The sequence below is a fragment of the Polistes canadensis genome, unplaced genomic scaffold, assembly GCF_001313835.1.
Source record: "Polistes canadensis isolate GaletaPanama2010 unplaced genomic scaffold, ASM131383v1 scaffold_130, whole genome shotgun sequence".
NCBI classification, from domain to species: Eukaryota; Metazoa; Arthropoda; class Insecta; order Hymenoptera; family Vespidae; genus Polistes; species Polistes canadensis.
Genome location: NW_014569677.1, coordinates 172,794 through 193,156, shown reverse-complemented (window position 1 = coordinate 193,156; position 20,363 = coordinate 172,794). Strand labels below are relative to the sequence as shown.

General features: G+C 35.8%; 2 protein-coding genes across 7 annotated transcripts in view; both read right to left on the bottom strand.

The window, feature by feature from the left end:
• LOC106788244 (roundabout homolog 2) overlaps positions 1-13,134 on the bottom strand; it is a 208,369-nt gene extending 195,235 nt beyond the window's left edge. Inside the window, exons 1-3 of one of the 6 annotated variants that reach the window (XM_014751343.1) lie at positions 13,068-13,133; positions 12,783-12,822; positions 9,376-10,028 (exon numbers count right to left, since the gene is read on the bottom strand). In XM_014751343.1, coding sequence (XP_014606829.1) covers positions 9,376-9,469 — 94 coding nt within the window. In that variant the 5' untranslated portion in view covers positions 9,470-10,028; positions 12,783-12,822; positions 13,068-13,133. Of the gene's footprint in view, positions 1-9,375; positions 10,029-12,782 lie in introns of all 6 variants that reach the window. The other 5 variants (XM_014751341.1, XM_014751344.1, XM_014751345.1 and 2 more) reach the window with 5 other exon arrangements.
• Positions 13,135-14,962: 1,828 nt separating this feature from the next.
• Positions 14,963-20,256, bottom strand: LOC106788257 (ras GTPase-activating protein 1). The gene is made up of 15 exons (XM_014751379.1): positions 19,970-20,256; positions 19,286-19,467; positions 18,876-19,057; positions 18,331-18,728; positions 18,090-18,235; positions 17,672-18,005; positions 17,144-17,487; positions 16,866-17,057; positions 16,643-16,792; positions 16,511-16,559; positions 16,213-16,431; positions 15,892-16,124; positions 15,666-15,807; positions 15,437-15,580; positions 14,963-15,367 (listed from the first exon to the last, which is right to left on the bottom strand). The coding sequence occupies exons 1-15, from the start codon at positions 20,015-20,017 to the stop codon at positions 15,290-15,292; spliced, it is 2,841 nt and encodes a 946-aa protein (XP_014606865.1). The 5' UTR covers positions 20,018-20,256; the 3' UTR covers positions 14,963-15,289.
• Between the last annotated feature and the right edge of the window lie 107 nt (positions 20,257-20,363).

Sequence of the window (20,363 nt, the reverse complement as noted above, 5' to 3'; positions counted from 1 at the left end):
TCGAAATCCACCGTTGAACTGAGTCATTGTCCTCTGTTAAAGTTCTTTTGGTGAAGTTGTTTATAGGACCTTCCGAACATTGCGCATGTGTATCAAAAGAATAATCTACTGAATAAATCAAATTTAAGATTATAACGCTCTGATTTTAGTATTTTTATCTATTTTATATAAGTATTTGAACGCTCCTACGCAGTGGTGAGTTTCAAATTAAAATTATTTGACTGTGAACGTTTTTTAAGGAACGTAACTCCTAGGCCCCACCCTAAGAGTTTCACCTATTCGCAAGTAATACGTTTACGTGTCGAAGTCTAACAAAAAACTTATTTCAAACAATGTATGCTATCGCTAAATTTTATATTTATATATTGGCTCAGTAACGAAATCAAATTTAAAAAAGTCATCTAACAACATAAAAGAAAAATATATCAAAATTATTTTATATTTAAAATACGTTAATAGGTAATGTAATATTTCAACCAATATTTATGTGTTAAAACAATCTGAAATATAAGGAGAGTGCATTAGAATATTAAAATAACTGTTAAATAATTAATAGAAATGTCTATTATTGCTTAAAAGTTAGAAGTATACGATCTATGTACCTTCTCCTTCGAAGTCTTCTGTTAGACTGAGTCATTGTCCTCTACGAAATTACTTTTATTTAATATAGTTTATATGACTTTCCGAACGTTGCGCATGTGTATAAATAGTATAATTCATCTAATCAATAAAATTTAAGATTAAAACGCTCTGATTTTATCATTTTTATCATTTTTATGTAATTTATACACATACCACAAATATCCAATCGTGAATTTTTAGTTGAATTATAAAAAAAAGAGAATCGTTTAAATATAAATAATTATAAAAGTATAGATAATTAACTGTAAATTCGTATATATCCACATACTATGTACAGTATACTTCATTATCCGATGATCTAGTATTCGAACATTTTACTATTCACATGCTCCGCTATTAAATACCAGCTCTATTATCCGAGCGAACACTATGTAAACTATGTAGACAATACCGTGTAAACGTGTTAGTGAAATAACCTGTCGTTGAAATTAAAAAAAAAGAAATATTGTATAAAGTAAAAAATGTTAAAAATGAAGTAAAAATTGGTACCAAAAATTTCGTCATCCGACCAGTCCCCCCATTAATTCAAATACCAAAGGTTTGACTGTATATAAATGGGAATAAGTGGATGGCAAAAATACTTTCACTCGAGTTATATATCCTGTCTTAAAGACGTTCTCAAAAAGAAAATTTTCCTGGAATAGCTCCCTTTCCAAGCGATTTCAACGGTGACAGGAAACTGTTGCCGAGCTTCTACGCTTCCTCGGACGACGTGTTTCCGATCGAATCGATCGAAAATAGCGAGAGCATTTACTCCGAATATAACCAATCACGTAGAAAGTATCGGAGATATTTTTCTCGGGCCGCTACGCAAAACTTGCAGAGAGAGAGAGAGAGAGAGAGAGAGATATATATAGAGAGAAAGAGAGAGAGAGCACCCTTCCCAGTCGACGTTTAATGTAAGTGAATTCGGTTCGATGAAATTTTCATGGAATAATTCAACCTACGAATTTCATACTTGTCTACCAAATATATATATATATATATTTTTATATGCATGACTGCCGTACTAATAAAAGCAAGAATAGAAACGCGAGAGAACGATCGTCGAGACGTCCTGTGAAAATGTCCTGTGAAAATGTCCTGTCGATTGGCAACAATATCGCTTGGATCAATTGACTTTCCTATCGAAATTAAACGTCTAGCGTAAATTGAAGCGGTGACCTAAACTACGCTACAACAGATTACAGTTTCATATCGTATTAAACAACGTCTTTATATATAACAAGTTAGAAACAGATTAGACTTATGTAGATGTATATGCGTCTTCTTATCAAAGTTCTAAGAAAAAAATAAGAAAATAATTAGTTAAAATAAATAAAAGGTGAAAAGAAAAAATCTAGTTAAATGAAAATGAATCCTATTTGCTAGAGCTCGTTTTCTTAAACTTTGTCATTAACATTTTTCACCGTCGATTGAAAATAGTGATTATATTATACTCGACATACGTTCGAAGTACGGTCAAAACCGAGAAAAAGTAGAAGTAGAAGAATAAGAAAAAGAAGACAGTTCAAAGACTGGTATCCAATTATTTTTAATGTCTCATTGTAGTCTCCCTTGTATCGCCATTAAACTTAATAGCCCGCAGCGCTCAAGGCGTATCGTTCCTTTCAACCCGGAGACTATAATTATCGTCAATCGGGTTACCGGAAACGATCCATTAAACGCGTTCTCGTATAGGAAATATAGTGGATCGATGGTTAGAACTATATCTAAAGAAAACTGTCATCAAATATTCACATTGAAACGTGTCAAACGAACCTGACTCCTCGATCTTTCAGGTAAATAACGTCATCATATATATAACGCATACAAACAATCTCGCGTTTAGTTCTGACATTCATTCTCTAAAAGCTCGAAGTTTGCACGATCAACGAGACATATTCGACTTTGGTTTAAAAAATGAAATGCAAATAGACACTTCAATTCCTAGCATATTTTGGTCTCCCCTTCCCGTGACTTTTCTTTTTAACGTCGCAAGAAAGATATACCTACCGCGCGCGTTTCTTATGTCTCGTATCGTTTACCAAAAATAGAATAAAGATACGAGACGGGAGTATGCGAGCAACCATCAACTTTGCCGAAGATATTTTTGGTGAAAAGCAAAAGGGGAACCACTACTACTACTACTACTACTACTACTACTACTACTACTACTACTACTACTATTACTACGTACGATCTACTAACAAGAAAAATGTCACGCGAATATTGTTCGAACGAAAAATTTGTAGTCGCGCGCGCGAATGCGCAGCAACACAACGATGTAAAATATAAAATAATATAATATTTTTATTCCAGGAATATTTTTATTCTCAAATTTGATAAAGTTCGAGTTTAATCAAAACAGAATATAATCGAATAACGCGGCAAGTTAATCAAATCATCGATTACAAAAATATGGTTGGGCATTGATAAACGTAAAACTTGGACAAAGTAAGGTTCGATATTGATAAGCATCGCGATAGGACACGATTCAATCGATTTTTCCGGTGCAGTGCGGACTGTCTCTCTCTTTCTCTTTCTCTCTTTCTCTTTCTCTCTCTCTCTATCTCTCGGAAATGGAGGATGCAACGCGCGATTGTGACCCGGCGCGTACGCACATCGAAAGGACATCGATTTCCGTAGGTCGCGTATAACCGAGCATAAAAGCATTCAGGGTAAAGAGGAACTCTTTGCGCTCGTTCCTATTACTCTTTTTGACTGTTTTTTTTTCTCTCTCTTTTTTTATCTTCGACTTCATCCCCCGGACTTATGACACATGGGAACGGGTAAGTAAAGGAGAAAGATAGAGAAAGGAAGGGAATAGCAAATCAAAAGAGAGCATTAAAAGTTGTCGATGCGTTAGGCTGCACAGCAGTCGTTGCCAGAAAGGACTCCCTGGGGACAGTACCACCGAGCAACTAGCAATGAGCAACGAACGACGACGACGACGACTACGACAAGGGTGAAGATGAGGGTGAGGGTGAGGGTGAGGGTAAGGGTGAGGGTGAGGGTGAGGGTGAGACCAGTCAGTAGGAACGGATGGTAGAAGCAAAAGGGTAGGAGGAAGAAGCCATTTCGCTCATCTGCCGAGTTCTATCCTCGAAAATACATAAATCTCGTCCGGCAGCATACAACGTAATGTAGGAGAAATGAGTCCTCGTGTAAGATAAACGACCAAAGACATTGACACAAATCGCATCGTTCACCGATTTACAAGGAGAGTGTCTCTCTCGCGTTATTAGTTGCAGTTCGTTGAAAATGCGAAAGATTATTAACACGTTACTCCCACTCAAAAATTCTTGTAAACATCATTATGTCACATAAGACAATGTTACTAGAAATTACTTTTAAATCTCAAATGAAAAAATTCAGCTTGGCTTACGAATGCACTTTAGCGTGTACCGTTTTCGGTACACGTGACAGGAAACGTGTTAACGCGATTACGTTCACGATTAAAGTCAATGACCTAGCAATGACTTCAACCCGATCAAATTGTCTTTTTTTCTAAAAGGAAAATGGTTTTCTTGATAATAGAGAAATCATTTTTCTAATTAACGATTTAGGAAAACCTTAAGAAATTCCTAAGGAGTACCGATCATTTCGAGAAAATCTAACAAATGTAGGTTAAGACCCTCTTGACCATTGACGTAATACCTACCACAAAGTATACGAGAACGTTTCGTTTTTTGATAAATATATACGGAGACTCTCTATATATATATATTATTTTTCTCATTAAACTAGATATCACGATCTATCTCGTTACATACGACTTTTATCTTCTCGAGATGATATAAAATAACTTTTCCATTTGCATATTCCACTTTCAACGCAAATAAGTTTGACTAAAGATTAAGGTGTCTTAGATTTCGTTTCACAATGATATGACATATTTATAACTAAAAGTTATTCTTTCTTATTAAAAGAAAGACTAAATTTGGAGAACCGAAATTCTGACAAAAGGCAGAATTTTTATTTCCTACTCATTTATTTCTTTCATGATCTAATCTCATTTTTCTACAGCACGTGTCGTTATTTCTACTATCCCCTCTACTTCCTTCTATATCACTTATCGTAGTTCCGACCAATGATTGTACGATACATCGTTGCTTTGCTGACGTTAAAAAGTTAGGAAGACGGACGAAGAAAAAGAATTGGGTCATAGTTATTTCTATTTTATTTTCTTTACTGTTAAATTGAGCGTACGTGAAAGCTACTTTCCTCTTTTTGCCGACGTTCAACTAGATAATAATCATAAAAAACAATAGGAAAATGAAAAAGACGGGAAGAAGACTTGTTTTTTTGTTTTTTTTTCGGTAAGATTTCAAAATAATTCATCGAATATATACGATATAATGGAAAATTTGATAAACGATCTTTTAAAAAATACTGGTGTTAACTTTCCTTCGAGCAGCGTAAATCATACAACGTTTTCTACAATTTTCATTAAATTCGTATCTAGTAGATGTCCCTCCTAAAAAAATATGTTAATAATTAAACGACGATAATTATAAATATTATATAAAAATCGACACACGAATACATACACGAACGTTATTTTGTATGTATTTTTCCATTCGTATTCTTTCATTGGTCGTAACATAATCAGCCGTTGTGTTTTGATCGATGTTACAGAAACAGGTGCACAGCTGTGCTAAATTTCGAATCCATATTATAAATTATTAACGAAGTTATTACCATCTTCGATGGTAATTGTCCTAGTGCGTCAACGCGTGTCACCAATGACCCATTTCGACCTCGTTTCAACGATCCCATACTATGGCTCGCTAACGAGAACAATATGAATCCTTTTTTTTATTTACGAACTTTAGAATTTGACCAATTCGTTAAGCGAGATGAATAACAAGAATCAGAATTTCAATCTTCATTTTATTTACAGATTTGTTTAGTCATAAAAATTTGAAAACCTATCATAAATTGCAAATTGAAATAATCTTTCTGCTATCACCGTTGAATATTTTTCTATAGACTGAAAACCGATGAAAATCATTAATCAATGTTATTTTCTTTAAATTCATGCATAACTTTGAAAAAACTCGTGAAATCCCGTATTACATTGAACGAATTCGACGCGACCCGATTATAATTTTGAAAAAGTGCACAAAGAACGAAGACAATATCGATCTATTTATCCATTCATTCCGAAGCTTTTGCAGCTTTAGAAAAGACTAGAAAACGGTTCCATTGGCACGAGAATAAAGGCGCGAGAAGTGAGATAGAATGGGATCTATTCCAATTGAATGCATTAAGGACGACGTAAAAAAAGCACCTAAGAATCCGCGTAACAATGAAAAAGTACTAAAACCAAAAGGAAACGAAAAGAAAAGAAAAGAAAAGAAAAGAAAAGAAAAGAAAATAAAAGAAAAGAATGCAAAGAAAGCCTTTTAACTTTGCAATCGTGAACTACATAATATTAAAAAATGAATCATTCGAAACGAATAATGTAGGAAGCCAAGTTAAAATAATATGCATACGCGAATATATATATAAAAAAAAGAAAAAAAAAAAGAAAAAAAATTCACCGTTATTGTTGTTAAAAGTAATATATTTTTTCTTTAGGGAAATCGCGACACGGGATAGAACGTTATAATGCGATTGCGATATAATGCGATTGCTTGCACGCATCTACCGTACCCGCGGATTTTTCGGATAAATCTTTGGAATAAATAAAACGTCACGTCCGGTCCCGGTAGGATGCTCGTAATTTTGGTACGCATGGATCGATCCGCGCGTGAAATCCATTGGCTCTTTGAAAACGAACGACCATACATACCCCTTTCCACCCCCGATTGAGTTCTCCTATACCGTAATCTCTAATGCGTAATATCGCTATTCACGGTGGCCCGAGCAACGTCGAATAAAATAAAATTGTTGGCACGTAGCAAAGTGACACAGTCAATAATTTTATGACCATGCGGGTCGACTCAGCACAATTCCCGTCATCCAACCACCAAACAAAAAATAAAGCGAACGGAGAAAATAGAAGGAGGAGGAGGGGTGGAGGGGAGGGGGGAGAGAGAGAAATAATGGGGTGGGATAATACAGCTCGATTAATTTTGCATTTTGTCGCGGTATCGATAAAATGTTTTGTTACATCACTGATCACATTCCTGTTGACCCCGTTGCGTTGTAGTCTCAAACCTCTGAACCAACTCCACCACCTCTCGCGATGCGTCCCTTTTCAAACGCATCGATGGACTCCAAACAGAACAAAGCACCGGTTTTACGAGCCTCTCGCGGTACGGGAAAAGTATTTATTTATATCCACCGTCATTTTCCCTTCAAACGTTTGCCACCACGTATATATTAAAAATAATATTTGCAGCGTTAGCTTCGGTTTTTCCTTTTTTTTTTTTTTATAGAAGGATTTCGTACTTATCCATGGTCCAACGGAGGAATAACGGTTCTACGCACGCATTTGATTATTCTACCGATCGATTTCTCACCACGAAACTCGAAGAGAAAAAAAAAGACATTTGCGTATAATGTCGTGCGTTCTTTCATTACGACAAAGAAGATTTACAAGATGGAAAAAGTAGAAGGGCCGAGCGCGATTTGGCAGAAAAAAAAAAGCATACAGGAAGGGTCGGTCTCCGTAACGGAAAAGAAGGTCGAAGCAGAAGAGCAAAGGAGAAGAAAAAAAAAAAGAAAAAGTTCGCACAGGTGCACGCGAGCCGAAGAAAAATAAGTCGGAAACTTTTATTGGGTCGTTCGTCCTCCTTCTGCCAACAGATTCGTACGAATGATTCAGGAAGAGTATTAGCGATGTTGGAATCCCTCGAATTTCGTCGCGTATTCTTCTAGATATATAGATGGATAAATCGAACCGTATGTAAATTCAAAGATCCAACTTCGAGCTAAACTCGAACATGGTAACTCGGGTTACGATCAAACAATCCCAGGCTAAAAGTATTGCTGTTACTTTATTTATACATTTTTTTTCTTCTTGTTGTTGTTGTTGTTACTGTTTGCTATTTCGTAAAGAATTACGACGAGTTTCGCGTTAACAATGCGTTCTTTTCCATGGACCGAACACGAAGATAAAGATAATAAGAATGACGACCGATGCAAGGAGCGATCATAAAGGAAACGGTCTCGTGACAAAGAGTACGAGGTATGTACGACGTCGGATATCTAACATTTCTCAAGCAACAAAATGCACATTCTACTCTCGGTTAAATGTCTTTCCGTTTAGAAAGCTTCTGCCTGGCGGCCGCCATACAAAGTCTCTCTCCCTTAGAAATTCGTGACACACTTTGAGAGGCCCGACAAACGTGGGCCGCGAGAAAAAGCCCGGCGCGGAAGGTTATTCGCGAATAAAAAAAAAAAAAATACAACATATCGCACCCTCCCAGTCATCTTTGATAAAAAATGGTAACGGGGCGGATCGAAAAAAAAGAGAAAAATATCGTGGAATAAGGAAAATATAAGTTCGGAAGACAAAACTAGTCGCGAGTCGCGACGTTTCTATATTATTCGAAAAGTTAAATCTGTATTGCGAATGGGGCCCCCGGTCCTGACGGAATAATTATCGGAAAAATGAATGAAAATAATTCTAGCACCTTTCACCTCGTTTTCGAAAGAAAAGGGAGGATGAAAGGGAAGGAGGAATAAGGTCGCGATAAAAGCGTCGTCGGCTGCTGGGTTTTCCTAAAGAAAGAGACGGAATCCACGAGTTAGGAAGAAAGAAAAAGATTCTTGATAAAGGAACTAAAAGAAAAACAAGACGAGGGACGAGGGAAGAAAGGGGTGCTTACTGGTAGCGTCAACGCGCGTCAACGTTCGCACCCTTTGCACCCTTTTTATCGAACGAAGATATGCCACGTATATCGTAGCAGTTTTCCTAGTAGTTTTCGCGATAGTTTTCGCAGTTGTTTTTCTTAAAACCTAACCGGGTGTGCCTACCTATTCTTTCGAAGAAACGTGCCATCGTCCCGCATGTGCTTCTTAAACAGCCCATTTCGTCGCGTTTCGTTACGATCTACCTTTTTGTTTTATTATCTTATATTCCTCGACACTTTTACCATTTTTCTCCCATCTTCTTTCCTTCTTTTACGACTTTTCTCGCCTATTTTCCTCGTTAAACTTGGCCGAAAAATCGTAAGCGATTCAAGTAGAATACGCAAATCCGCGATGATACCTTTTAGTTTTTATTTGTTTCTTCTTTACAAACTTTTCGACCGAGTGTCGCGAACAATTTAACGTTTTGCCAATACAAAGGTTAATTATTTATTCTAATATAATTTTACATATCATTGAACGCCAGGGAGAATTTTTAAATAATTAACAAAAATGACAAAATGATGAAATTTTCTGTCGCATGGCAATGCAACGTCGAGAAATGTTAATAAAACGTGTTAGACCATTGGCAGACGTTTTCAACTCGTTGCCGCAAATGCCGGCTATAGCCGTCCGATCTTTGTTGATATGTAGGCAACCGACGGCTATAACCGTCGTGCATATTTTCATTAATAGAAAAAGTATAGCGTTAATACGAAGTGTACTAACGCATACACTTGTTAATTATTGAATAATACATTTAAAAGAAAGGTACAGCATGCCAGACAGCATATCAATTGTTTTTTTATGCGTTTTCGCATGCCCTATCGCTCCGAAATAAAAAAAAGTGTGTTTCTGAGCACGATCATCAAATAAAAAGTGTGCGGCAACGGGTTAAATCATACGTCAAAGAAAGATAAACGAATTAAAATTATAAGAGATACTCACGCGTTGCACCAGATATCTCGGTCAAGAACAGGACCAGAAGTAATCCACCCACGAGGAGCGTGGTCAAAACGAATGATCTCGAGCTGCAGCCCATCACGGCATCACTGCTAAATTGTCACCCTTCGCAGTAGTCCACCCGCCGCCACTTTTCTTTCTTTCTTTCTCTCTCTTTCTCTCTCTCTCTCTCTATATATATTCTATTTTTCGTAGGTCTAATTCTCCTGTTTGTCTCAGACAAAAGGATTGACAGTATCACGGTTACTACGCGAACGTCCGACGACTGTCATCCGTGTCGAATAATCCGTTGGAGCACCGTACACGTCGAATAAGTCAGCATCGATGCATCATCAATGGCTGCATCAATGGCTGCATCAATGGCTGCATCAATGGCGGCATCCCTGACCGGCACGAGTCGAGCGCCTTCGACATCGAGGATCCTCGTCAATGTTTTGCTCGCATTTTGCCTCCTCTTCCTATTACGTCATTCCACTTTCCAAAAATTCCTCTTATTCCTCTCAGATATCCCGCGATACGTTCGCCTTATTAACCGTCATTCACGAACTTTCACAACGATTCTTTCAACGTTACGAGCAAAACGTGGTGTCACCAACAAAACAAAAAACAAAAAAACTATAATATATTCCTCGATATTCCTAAAAACAAAAACGTTTAACGATGATTCTTTTTCTTTTTGCGCGTCTAGAAGATCTTTCACTAATACCATAGATTATATGTATTAAGTATAACTCTCGGATTCGGAGGAGTTTTCTTTTTTTTCTTTTTTTTTGTTTCTTTAACGAGAGCGAACAAAGAACATCCAAGATTTTCATGAAAAATCTTTAGCTAAGGATCGCGAAGAATCGCGAAGACGAAAGAGAGAGAGATAGAGAGAGAAAGAGAGAAAGCTCTGTGATGTAGTACTCTTAAAAAGCGTAGCTCGATTTTCATATATTTTCATCTTGCTTTTTCCGTTTTTTATTTTTTCTTCTTCTTTTTTTCTTTTAACAGAGAAAACCGAGATAAACTTCAGGAACAAGCACTTGATGCCGTTTCCAAAGTTTACAGAACTACGCGCGAACTCTCTCGGAGAAAGTTTCCTCTCGATGAGTTTTCCTTTTATTTTTTTTATATGGTTTTTCTTTTTTTTTTGTTCTCTCTCTTTCTCTCTTTTTGCCTTTGCTTGAAAAATTCATTCTCGTTATCGATATTGTCCATTGCGAGTTCGTAAAAGCCAAGAAAATCTAGGTCATAGGGTATATAACGAAGGATTTAATCTTCGATGGCTTCCTTGAAACTTACTCGTTTCGTAATGGAATACGGGATGGGGGGGGGGGAGGGTTATGTATATTAATCCTTTCATAGCTTTACCAACTACCGTGTAAAACCGCATGATACCGCGTAAAACCGTGTTATCGTTGTATTTTTGACTCATGCTTACCTTCGTCCACCTATTAAACCGCATCATTGATTAGAAATAATGGCTACTTGTCTAGGTATAGAATACGATGCAAAAGCGAATCGAAGGGAACGCCGGAACCGATCGGGAAATCGTAATCGACGAAATGCGTAATATTCGGTCGTTAAGGAGTTAATGGCACACAAGTCATTAAACAGTTCACTTTTCAAGCTCGCGATTTACGCGTAATCGAGTTATCGAACGATTCCCAGGTTCGATCATTGTAGCCAGAGCCAGATTTCATCTTCGCGATTGTCGGGGTTAACGTGAACACCATATCGAATTCGAGTTAGCAATCAGACAGGCAGGCAGGCAGGCAGGCAGGCACATAAATCATTCGTACTTTTCGCGAAAACGTCGTCGTTTACTTCCAACGATTTTCCCAAAATCGATTCTACTTAAGCGAGACTCTGGTGAGATTAACGGTCTCTGCTAAACGTATAATACAACGCTTAAAAGGAAATAAAAATATCTCGCATTGAGTATGGCAATCGATTGATCCTTCTTATTCTTCTAGATGTAGATGATTGCAAGGAACGATCGTACCGAGACTCATTCCCGAGACGCGTTCCCGAGACTTTGGAAACCGGGTCATGATACTAGGGTCGCAAATTTACGCAAAGCTCGATATCAGTTTATTCCCATCTGAAATCATCGGTCCATAAACTAGGTACGCAGAATCCCTCGTGCATATGCATCGAGCGCTCCCTTTGTTTCGCCAGCTCGTAATACGTACGTATGCGATGTATATTCTACGCTATACTCATGTTCGGAAGAGAGGACTCGCATACAAGAAAGACCGAATCACGTTTTGACCTTATTAAGAGACACCCATGCGAACGATCTTCTCAGTGGTCCTAAGCTCTCACTTCCGCATTTATATCTCATATTTTTCATTGTTCCCGTTTCTTCGAATATAACCCCACGCGAACCTTGTCAAAAGCTTAAAAGAAATGACAAAAACAACAACAAAAAAAATAATAAAAATATCTCGGGACGAAAAAGATTGTCTTTTGGAGGCAATGAGCGTAATGCGTATAACGAGAGTCAGCTATCTAAGAGTTGACTCCATTGTACGAATCCATAATGCCGAATTTTAATATCAAAACATAATTGAAATACGCGACGAGTAATATACAAAATTTCGTTGTATATTTTCCTCAAGTAATCGTAAAGAAACGTGAACTTTACAACCGTTTCCGTTTCTCGCCTACTAGCTACGATCCGACCGATTTATTTTCGATAACGCGGTTAAAGTATGGACCTTCCTCCATGCAGCGAGGGTTATAAAAAATGGAAGAGCGATAACCGCCCCCGCGATAGTCGTAACTCAACTCTGGACCACGAAACGGAGTTCCTGGATGCAAGAACGAATTTGATATACGTAAAGGAAGATAAACAAGTAATACTTGTTAAACCGAAAAGACGAAAGGAAATATATAGGATAGTGTGCACGCGTGATTCGATCGGAACCAATCCGAGAGAGACGGGGCCCATCATCAATGCGCACGATCCTCCTCCCTTTGACCACAATAATCACGTGCGAAGCTTACTCAAAGCGTTACAACGAAAAAGGTTAAGGTAAATTCCCGTTCAAACGTCATCGTACTCGGTCACGCACGTGCAACTCCATCAACGTCGAGCTTTTTTCGCCCTTTCTCTCTCTCTCTCATCTTTATTTATCTAACTATCGATTTATATACTCCATGTAAATACGCGATCTATGTCTATCCTTCTTTATCATCATCTATACATTTTTTCTCCCAAAACAAAATCCCCGTCTAACTAAATGCATATGCATACAAGGAAGAAACGAGAAACCAATCGTCTGTTTCCTTTTTCTACGACATGTTCTATCTATGGATGTTCGAAAAAGAAAAAAAAAAGAAATGCAACCCTCCGAATCTTGCCGTCAATCAATCGTAAAAAATACGTAGTAGTCGGTGTTTACCGAAGAAACAACGAAACGCGCTAGGTATAAGACCTTTCTTCTGAAAAGAAAAAAAATAAAAGTGTTTGTCGTTGAAACACGAATAACTAGAAGGTGTCTCGATTTACGAAGCACTCTCGTAGCCGACGTAGAGCACTCGAAAGGAGAGAAGGACGAACGGAAGGAAGATAGGTTTTCAAGGGGTTGTTCTGGGATATGTCAGCATGGAGATGAGAAACGTGTGAAATGATCGCGAGGGAGCATAGCTCCTAACACCTAGTGCGTACACCTACCGCGTACACCTACCCGCGTAGATGAAGAGAAACCGAGAGAGCTTCGCACCACGAGCGTGCTTTCGACTCTCTGGCTCCGCTTTCGGAACTGAGCAAAGAGAGGGATTCAACGCCACCCCTACCCTTCGGTCTTTCTCTTTCTCTGTGTGTATATATCTGTACCCTTACACCCACACTATTACATCGCGCGCATCCCGCCTCGCGGCCGCGGCGCCTAGTTCTCTCACTCAATTCCCCTCCCCTCTCTCTTTTCTATACCATGCTAACTCCACCTGACCCCACGAACCCTATCCCAACCCCAACCCCAACCCCTAACACCGCTTCGACAGCGCCACCCAGGGGTGATTCTTTGGTGCTACCCTCAGTTAGGGAATACCACCACCGAGTGCAGTCGAATCCAAACACGCGTCTCTTCTTCCAAAGTCGTCGTCATCTTCATCGTCTTCGATATAAAAGACGTTCTCTCTTTCTCTCTTTCTCTCTACTTGAACAACCTTCGAAATTCCTTATACCATTGATGATTTTCCATCTCTGATGAAATATCACTTGGTTTTTATCAAAGAATATATACAATCGGCTTATACTTTGATTATATCATATGAATGATTTTTCATTTGCATACCAAATTGAAGACTATGTCAGTTAGGTTTACAGCTTGATTATTTCAATGCATAATTGCAATTGAAAGATAATCGAGATAATCGTTAGATTATCTATTAATAAAACGAATCATTGAAATTCCAATGGAACGAGATCGATCGATCAAAATCGATCGTTAAAATATGTGTCAACGTGATTAAACATCTCTCTATTCACATAAAATGTTATATATATTTATACTATCTTTCTTACGAAATAACGAGACCTCGAAAATATTTCGCATCTCGCAAAGGTAAGTGGTAAAACGAGAGGAACTTGTCTTAACTCCAATCACGTCTCGAGAAAAACAGCTTTCTTCCTCGAGGGAACTATTTTCTATGTTACGGTATCTACAGGGTGCAATAAACAAGCTCCTTCTAACCATAAAAAATATAAGAGAAATGGAATGAAAAGCAGAAAATATCTTTGATAAAAAAAAGTTGGTATAAAATGCATGCTTTTCTTGTTTTTTTTTTTTTTTTTCGAAAATTATCTTATTAGAAATTTTTCTATTTTACGGTAATACCTGTTAATTTAAAAAAATATACTAAAGCTTTGCTCGTTCGAACGATAATCACTATACTGATAATCATTGCTTCACGAACATGTTTATAATATTAATATAAATATTATTTTCGCACAGTCATAAGAAAAAAATGAATAGAAAATTAATAAATAAAACTTATAATTAAATATTTTTAAAAATTCTCTCACACCTTTCTAATTAGACACAGTAATTGCCCATTAGATATACTGCAATAACCCATAATAGAAACGATAATTACTATACTGATAATCATTGCTTTACGAATATGTTTATAATATTAGCATAAATATTATTTTCGTACAGACATAAAAAAAACATAAACAGAAAATTATTATATAAAACTTATAATTAAATATTATTAAAAATTCTCCCACCCCTTTCTAATTAAACACGGTAATTGTCCATTCGATATACTGCGATAGCCTATAAAAGAGCGGGAGAAGCTACTGCGAATATATGCACATTTGATTAAACACTGTACGATGATCCTGATTGGCCGATTGGATAAACTGTGCTTTCTCAGTTGATTTTTAAATATTTCAGCAAAAGAAAGCACGCGCAAATGAAAATTTTCGAATGATTTATCTAATTGTAAAATAACAAGTTTTAAATTCAAAATTTACAAAAATAATTAATAATTAAACTATTAATAATTGTTGATACTTCAATTTTATATTTAAGAAGTGTATTTCATCGGGGGACTGACTTGGTATGAGGACAAATTTTATTTAAAAATTGCTATTTTAGTTTGTATTTATTTTCGAGCACCTAAGTAAATATAAAATCGTTATACGCCTATATGGTTCTGTATGTAACTATATCACTATCGTGTTACTGTCGTTATAACTATTTATAGAAGCTATCCTCTAATTACATATGAAATAGTAAATGTAGGCTTGTGTGTATACAGTAATATATATGGCACGTCAGTCTGTACGTATAATTACTTATGTCACTTAATTATACTTATTAAATACTACTAAATCCGTCATGAAAGTCTGTGAGAGTTTTATTGTGTTTGGCATTATTCATATTTAATGGCTTTAGCACTACCGTATCATTTCCATGTACTTTTGTTTGTGCTTGCTGAGCATTTCGGTCACTGTTACCAATTGTTTTATTGTTGGCTGTAAAAAAACGTATATTTCAATCACATTTATTCTATATAATACTTAAGAAACCTTAAATGAGCTTACTTGTGTTTTTGATAAAACTTGAAGTTCCTTTAAATGAGAAACACAAATGTGATGCAATGTCGCCAGATCTCTTGCAGTATCTGATACGCATGCACTTTTACTCCTTGGATCGGCGCCTTCAGATTCTGGTTTTTCAGTTACATTCTAAATAAAATAAATGTATTATAATATATAATCCTCCTTCATTTTTAATGTATTAATTATAATTGCATTATAATAGAGAACTCACTGATAACTGATCAAGAAACACAACCATTCGTTCCTTGTTTTTGAGAATAAATGGATTTACAACTTCCATATATGGCTCTTTCCCACCAAATTCTACCAGATTAGCCAAATTTTGCAAACATTTCGCCACCATTACTAATGATCTATACAATAGTTTTTATAATTAATATTAAAGAGAAGGAACAAAGACCTAAATCTATTAAATACAACATGTATGCATGGTTTACCTTGCAGCCGTTGGAGGTGGAGGCTCTGCTATTAAATTGAATGATCTAGGATTCAAAATAGCAGGACAAAGTAAGCGTAAAAATATAAATCCACTGACTACTCGTGTCCTAACTAATCTTTCGTGTGGCCATTTTGCGACGACAGCTCTTTGTAGGCAACCACAAATGTATCTTAAAGTTTTTGGACAAGCATCGGGACTTGTAAAAATGCTTAATGTCACTTCATCCAAAACCTACATTTTCATTAAGTTTTCCTTCGTTAGAAACTACATAATAACAGACGTTTATATATTTCAAAATTGTCGAAATTCTAATACACACCTGTAATAAAAATTCAGCGTTGCTGCACGCATCTTCGGGTGAATCCATTTTAGTTGGGTTTAATTCACAACTCTGTTTGCTTTCGATTAATTTAACGATGGTATCGCGCAAAGCAGCTTTCAAAAATGAAGTACAAACTGATTTCATATATAAATCCATTAAAGTCGTTGTTAGGCTGGCAGCTCTAAATAGAGTAGGTGTTTCATCTTCCTTGTCCACCTAAATAAAAAGTATAATTAAAACGTATAACGACAAAAAAATTTACATCGTATTATGAGTCGTTTTGTTTAATACCAACTTCTGCTTGATTCAAAGATCGTAAAAGATCAGCTTCTTTTCGCTCGTGTCTAAAATATAATTGATTTTTCACAATGTTTCTAAAATAAAAACATATAATAATAATTAACAATAATTGGGGAGATATAAATACCTAAATATTCGAAGAAGACTATTGGCTAGTGGTACTCTATCCAAATGACAAACATCTGCCAAAGCCCTAACAACATGAAGTTCTGGATCTAATAATAATTCCTGTAGAGGACTATATTCTTCTGGAGGCATCGCCAAATCATGTCTATACCTAGAATCCAAACATAAATATATGAAAATTATGCAATTCTTAACGATACACGCTATACACATATATTATTTACCTCAAACGTAACCGTAATGCTCCCCATTCTCCAATTGGTGTGACACCGGATAATGGATACCATTCATCCATCTCTTCCCTATTAGTTAGACTGGACAGCTCTACAGTTAACTCTGCAACTTCCGTATCTTTGCTTCGTTTACCTTTGTTGTATAATGTCAAGGAAAATGACATAACGTCTGGTGGAACATCCCTGTTAAATAACTTACAGTAAGATCATCGCCATCGTTGTATTTTATCAAGTTTTGTAAGTGTTTAGTTTAAAGTTCGCATACGTACTCCAGAATGAACTCTTCATCCCAGAGTGGATGTAACCCAGTTTTAACCTTTGTGCGTGCAACTTTTACGTTGTTCAGAGCCACTATGATGAATGGGTTTGGTACTAGCTTATATGGAAGTCTATGCGCGTCTAGAATGTGCAGATGTAATGAACGCAATTCGCGGAGACGAGCGACCTTCGGTGCACGTGTAAGTTGTGATACACATAATGGTTTCAAGGCATTAATCCAATCTAAAGCATTTTCCGAATTTGGAGCAGCCAGATAAGTTATCGTGGCCAAACATGGTAAAGCACGTTCAACTAATTGGAAGCAATGAGGCCTATCAAACACACTTTCATGGACCTAAAAAGACTATATTTCAGCGATATGGTGAAAAATTACATACTGATACATGCAGCTATTTATATGAACTGTTTTTCAATATCGTTAGTTACTTAGTTAATATCTTAGTTAATATCTTAACTTAATCATCTAAAAAATAGTATATCTGAAATATTCTTACTCTTCGATACGATATATAAATTACCTGATATAAGTAAGCACAGCTTAAATCAATGAGACCTTTCGGTTTGGTTCTCTTAGGATTGTCATACAAATAGAGGTGTGTATCAGTAGCATCTACTAAAAGTACAAAATACAATGCTTTCCATTTTTTGTTTTTCTCTGACTTTTTTTCCAAATAACCCTGCATTTTAATTCCTTTATTTTTCTTTACGCCAGATTGCTCGCGACATTCTCTAAGGGTCGCATAAATTTTTTCTGCGTGTTGTACTTCTCTATTGACTCTTACACTTCCATCAGGCTCGGTCACCATTGCTTGGACTAATGTATGCCCTTCCACTATTTGTTCCTTTCGATATCTGTAATATTACAAATAAATGTGATTAAAAAATAATGAAGCAAAGAATATTAACAATAATTCTCTATAAATAGAATACACTTACCTATTTATTACAGCATCCAAGCATTCAAAAGTTCTACCACCCATAAGATATCTTACACCTTTCTTCTCTATTCTAAATCTTTGTATTTGATTGTTAATATGAAAGAAAAGAGAATAATCTCCTGGACTGTTGTCGGATGGTCTAACCTTTTGTATAAAATTAGTTTCAATAATTATGTGTGAATGCGAATAGTAAAATAATATTAAAATTCGTTAAGCTATGATAATAATCATTATTTTACCAAAAAACTTCCAGGTCCTGCTTTGACCAGCATGTCGACAGCTTCACTTTTTGTAACATTTGGATGAAACCAAGAGAATACAGTATTTGGATCTATAGAGTCATCCAAATCCTCTACCAATTCTCGAAAAATAAGTCCCTGTTCTCCAGTCCTATGGGCAGTAACCCATAACCATCCATCACCCATATCATTGTGAACGAAAAATATATCACCCTTTTGAAAACTTAATTCATCCGTATCAGGCATTTTAGTATATGGCAATATAGCAACTATCCTTTTTTTGTCATTCACAGGCTCAGGTGGAGGTATTGGATGTATAAGTCTTTCTCTCTTTAAAAGATCCGAGCAATGAGTATAATAAGCAACAAGGTCTGATAAACTATTAAATTGACGACCTCCTGCAAAATATATTATTGCTCTTTAATACTCTTCATACTTACATGAAGAGAGTATTGTAAATGATATCACAAAATCTAAATGAAATATAACTTGCATCAAGAGTACACTTGCACTGATGTTATTCCTAATGAAGTATGTGATCCTACCAATATAATAATCTCCACACACAGCCGTTATTCGAAAATGATTAATTCCAGTTCTTCCAAAATAAGATAGTACGTAACTACCGGGCTTTCTATCACTTTCACGAACCAAGTAACTTCCCATTTTACTGGCATCCCATAGTCTTTCTTCTGCCGTAAATCTATCTAGTCTTCCATGGTACCATCTATAGATAAATTACTTATTAATTTAGATATTTGAAATGCGAAAGTTTCTTCATCATAAATATCTTGTATTTATTTTAAATAAAAGTGAATTTCACCGACAAAAATTGTTTTTGTTTTAAGCTCAAAACTTTTCAATCCACAAACGTAAATAAAACTTGTACATGTATTATTATCCAGTTACTAGGGGAGAGAGAGAAAATGCATATAAATAGGTAAAATAATCTTACTGATTTTCTGGAGGAGCAGTTAACAATGTAGTATTTGCACTATCAGGTTCTTCTGTATCCTGTATATCATCGGGTAAATTTTCTAAGAAAGGGTCAAATTCATTTTCCACATTCAAAGATTCATTTTGTCCACCATCCTCACTTCCAGTACTTGGTGAACCACCTTTACTGCTATGATCCATCTATATAAAAAAAAATATATATATATATATGTAATAAAAGATCAATTTATACAATAAATGCAAATTATATTAAGGAAATATATATTAATATTGAACAATTATTTCTCTTATCAATACAATGAAATAATGGAATGTAATACAAAGAGTAACACAAAGAAAGATGGTATATATAATCTTCATTAGTAACGAAGATACAGATATTTATGCAAATTTATTATATTCGATTGTTTAAAAATTAATCTCAACGAGTTAATAATAGAAATAATGAAACATTAGACAATGATTCAAAAAGAACTTTGAATGGGGATTAGTAATGCATTAACTTGCTTTATCTAGTTTTGATCTTCTGACAAATAAAAGCTTTCAAAAGCTTTTTATTTTTTTTTCTTTCATTAATAATTAAAACAATAGTAAAGAGAAAGAGTTTTTATTTAAAAAATAAAAATAAGAAAATGATAATTTCGAAGAAAATAATAAACGCTTATGTATATAAACTACGTACCTTAGTGTTATTCGATACACTAGGTCCTCCACGTACAAATTCTGCCATTTTATCAACATGCACTCGTTCACACACACGTTTATTAAAAATTCGAAGTCTTAAGTAAACAGCATTCGTCTTTATTGCAACCTTTCCTTCTACATCTATTTACAAAGGTAGGCTTTTATCGATATAAAATGTATTGACGTTTCCAGGCTGCCATTTTACTACCGCACACGCTACCACAAAGCACAGACAATCAAGAGAAGATCTTCATCAGAAAATGTCAGATTTTATACACCGAATGCACTTTCCACGGAATGTAATACGTTACGGTTTGATATCTAAAACAATGTCACCAACTTACTTATCCCTAAATTCCCTAAAGATTCTCACGTAGTGTCGATAAAACAGA

Coding starts and splice junctions, on each gene's coding strand:
- LOC106788257 (XM_014751379.1), bottom strand. CDS start 20,017: ATGGCAGAATTTGTACGTGGAGGACCTAGTGTATCGAATAACACTAAG. Junction 17,058..17,143: donor GATGAAGAGTTCATTCTGGA/GTACGTATGCGA, acceptor GTTATTTAACAG/GGATGTTCCACCAGACGTTA. Junction 15,808..15,891: donor CCACCTCCAACGGCTGCAAG/GTAAACCATGCA, acceptor ACTATTGTATAG/ATCATTAGTAATGGTGGCGA.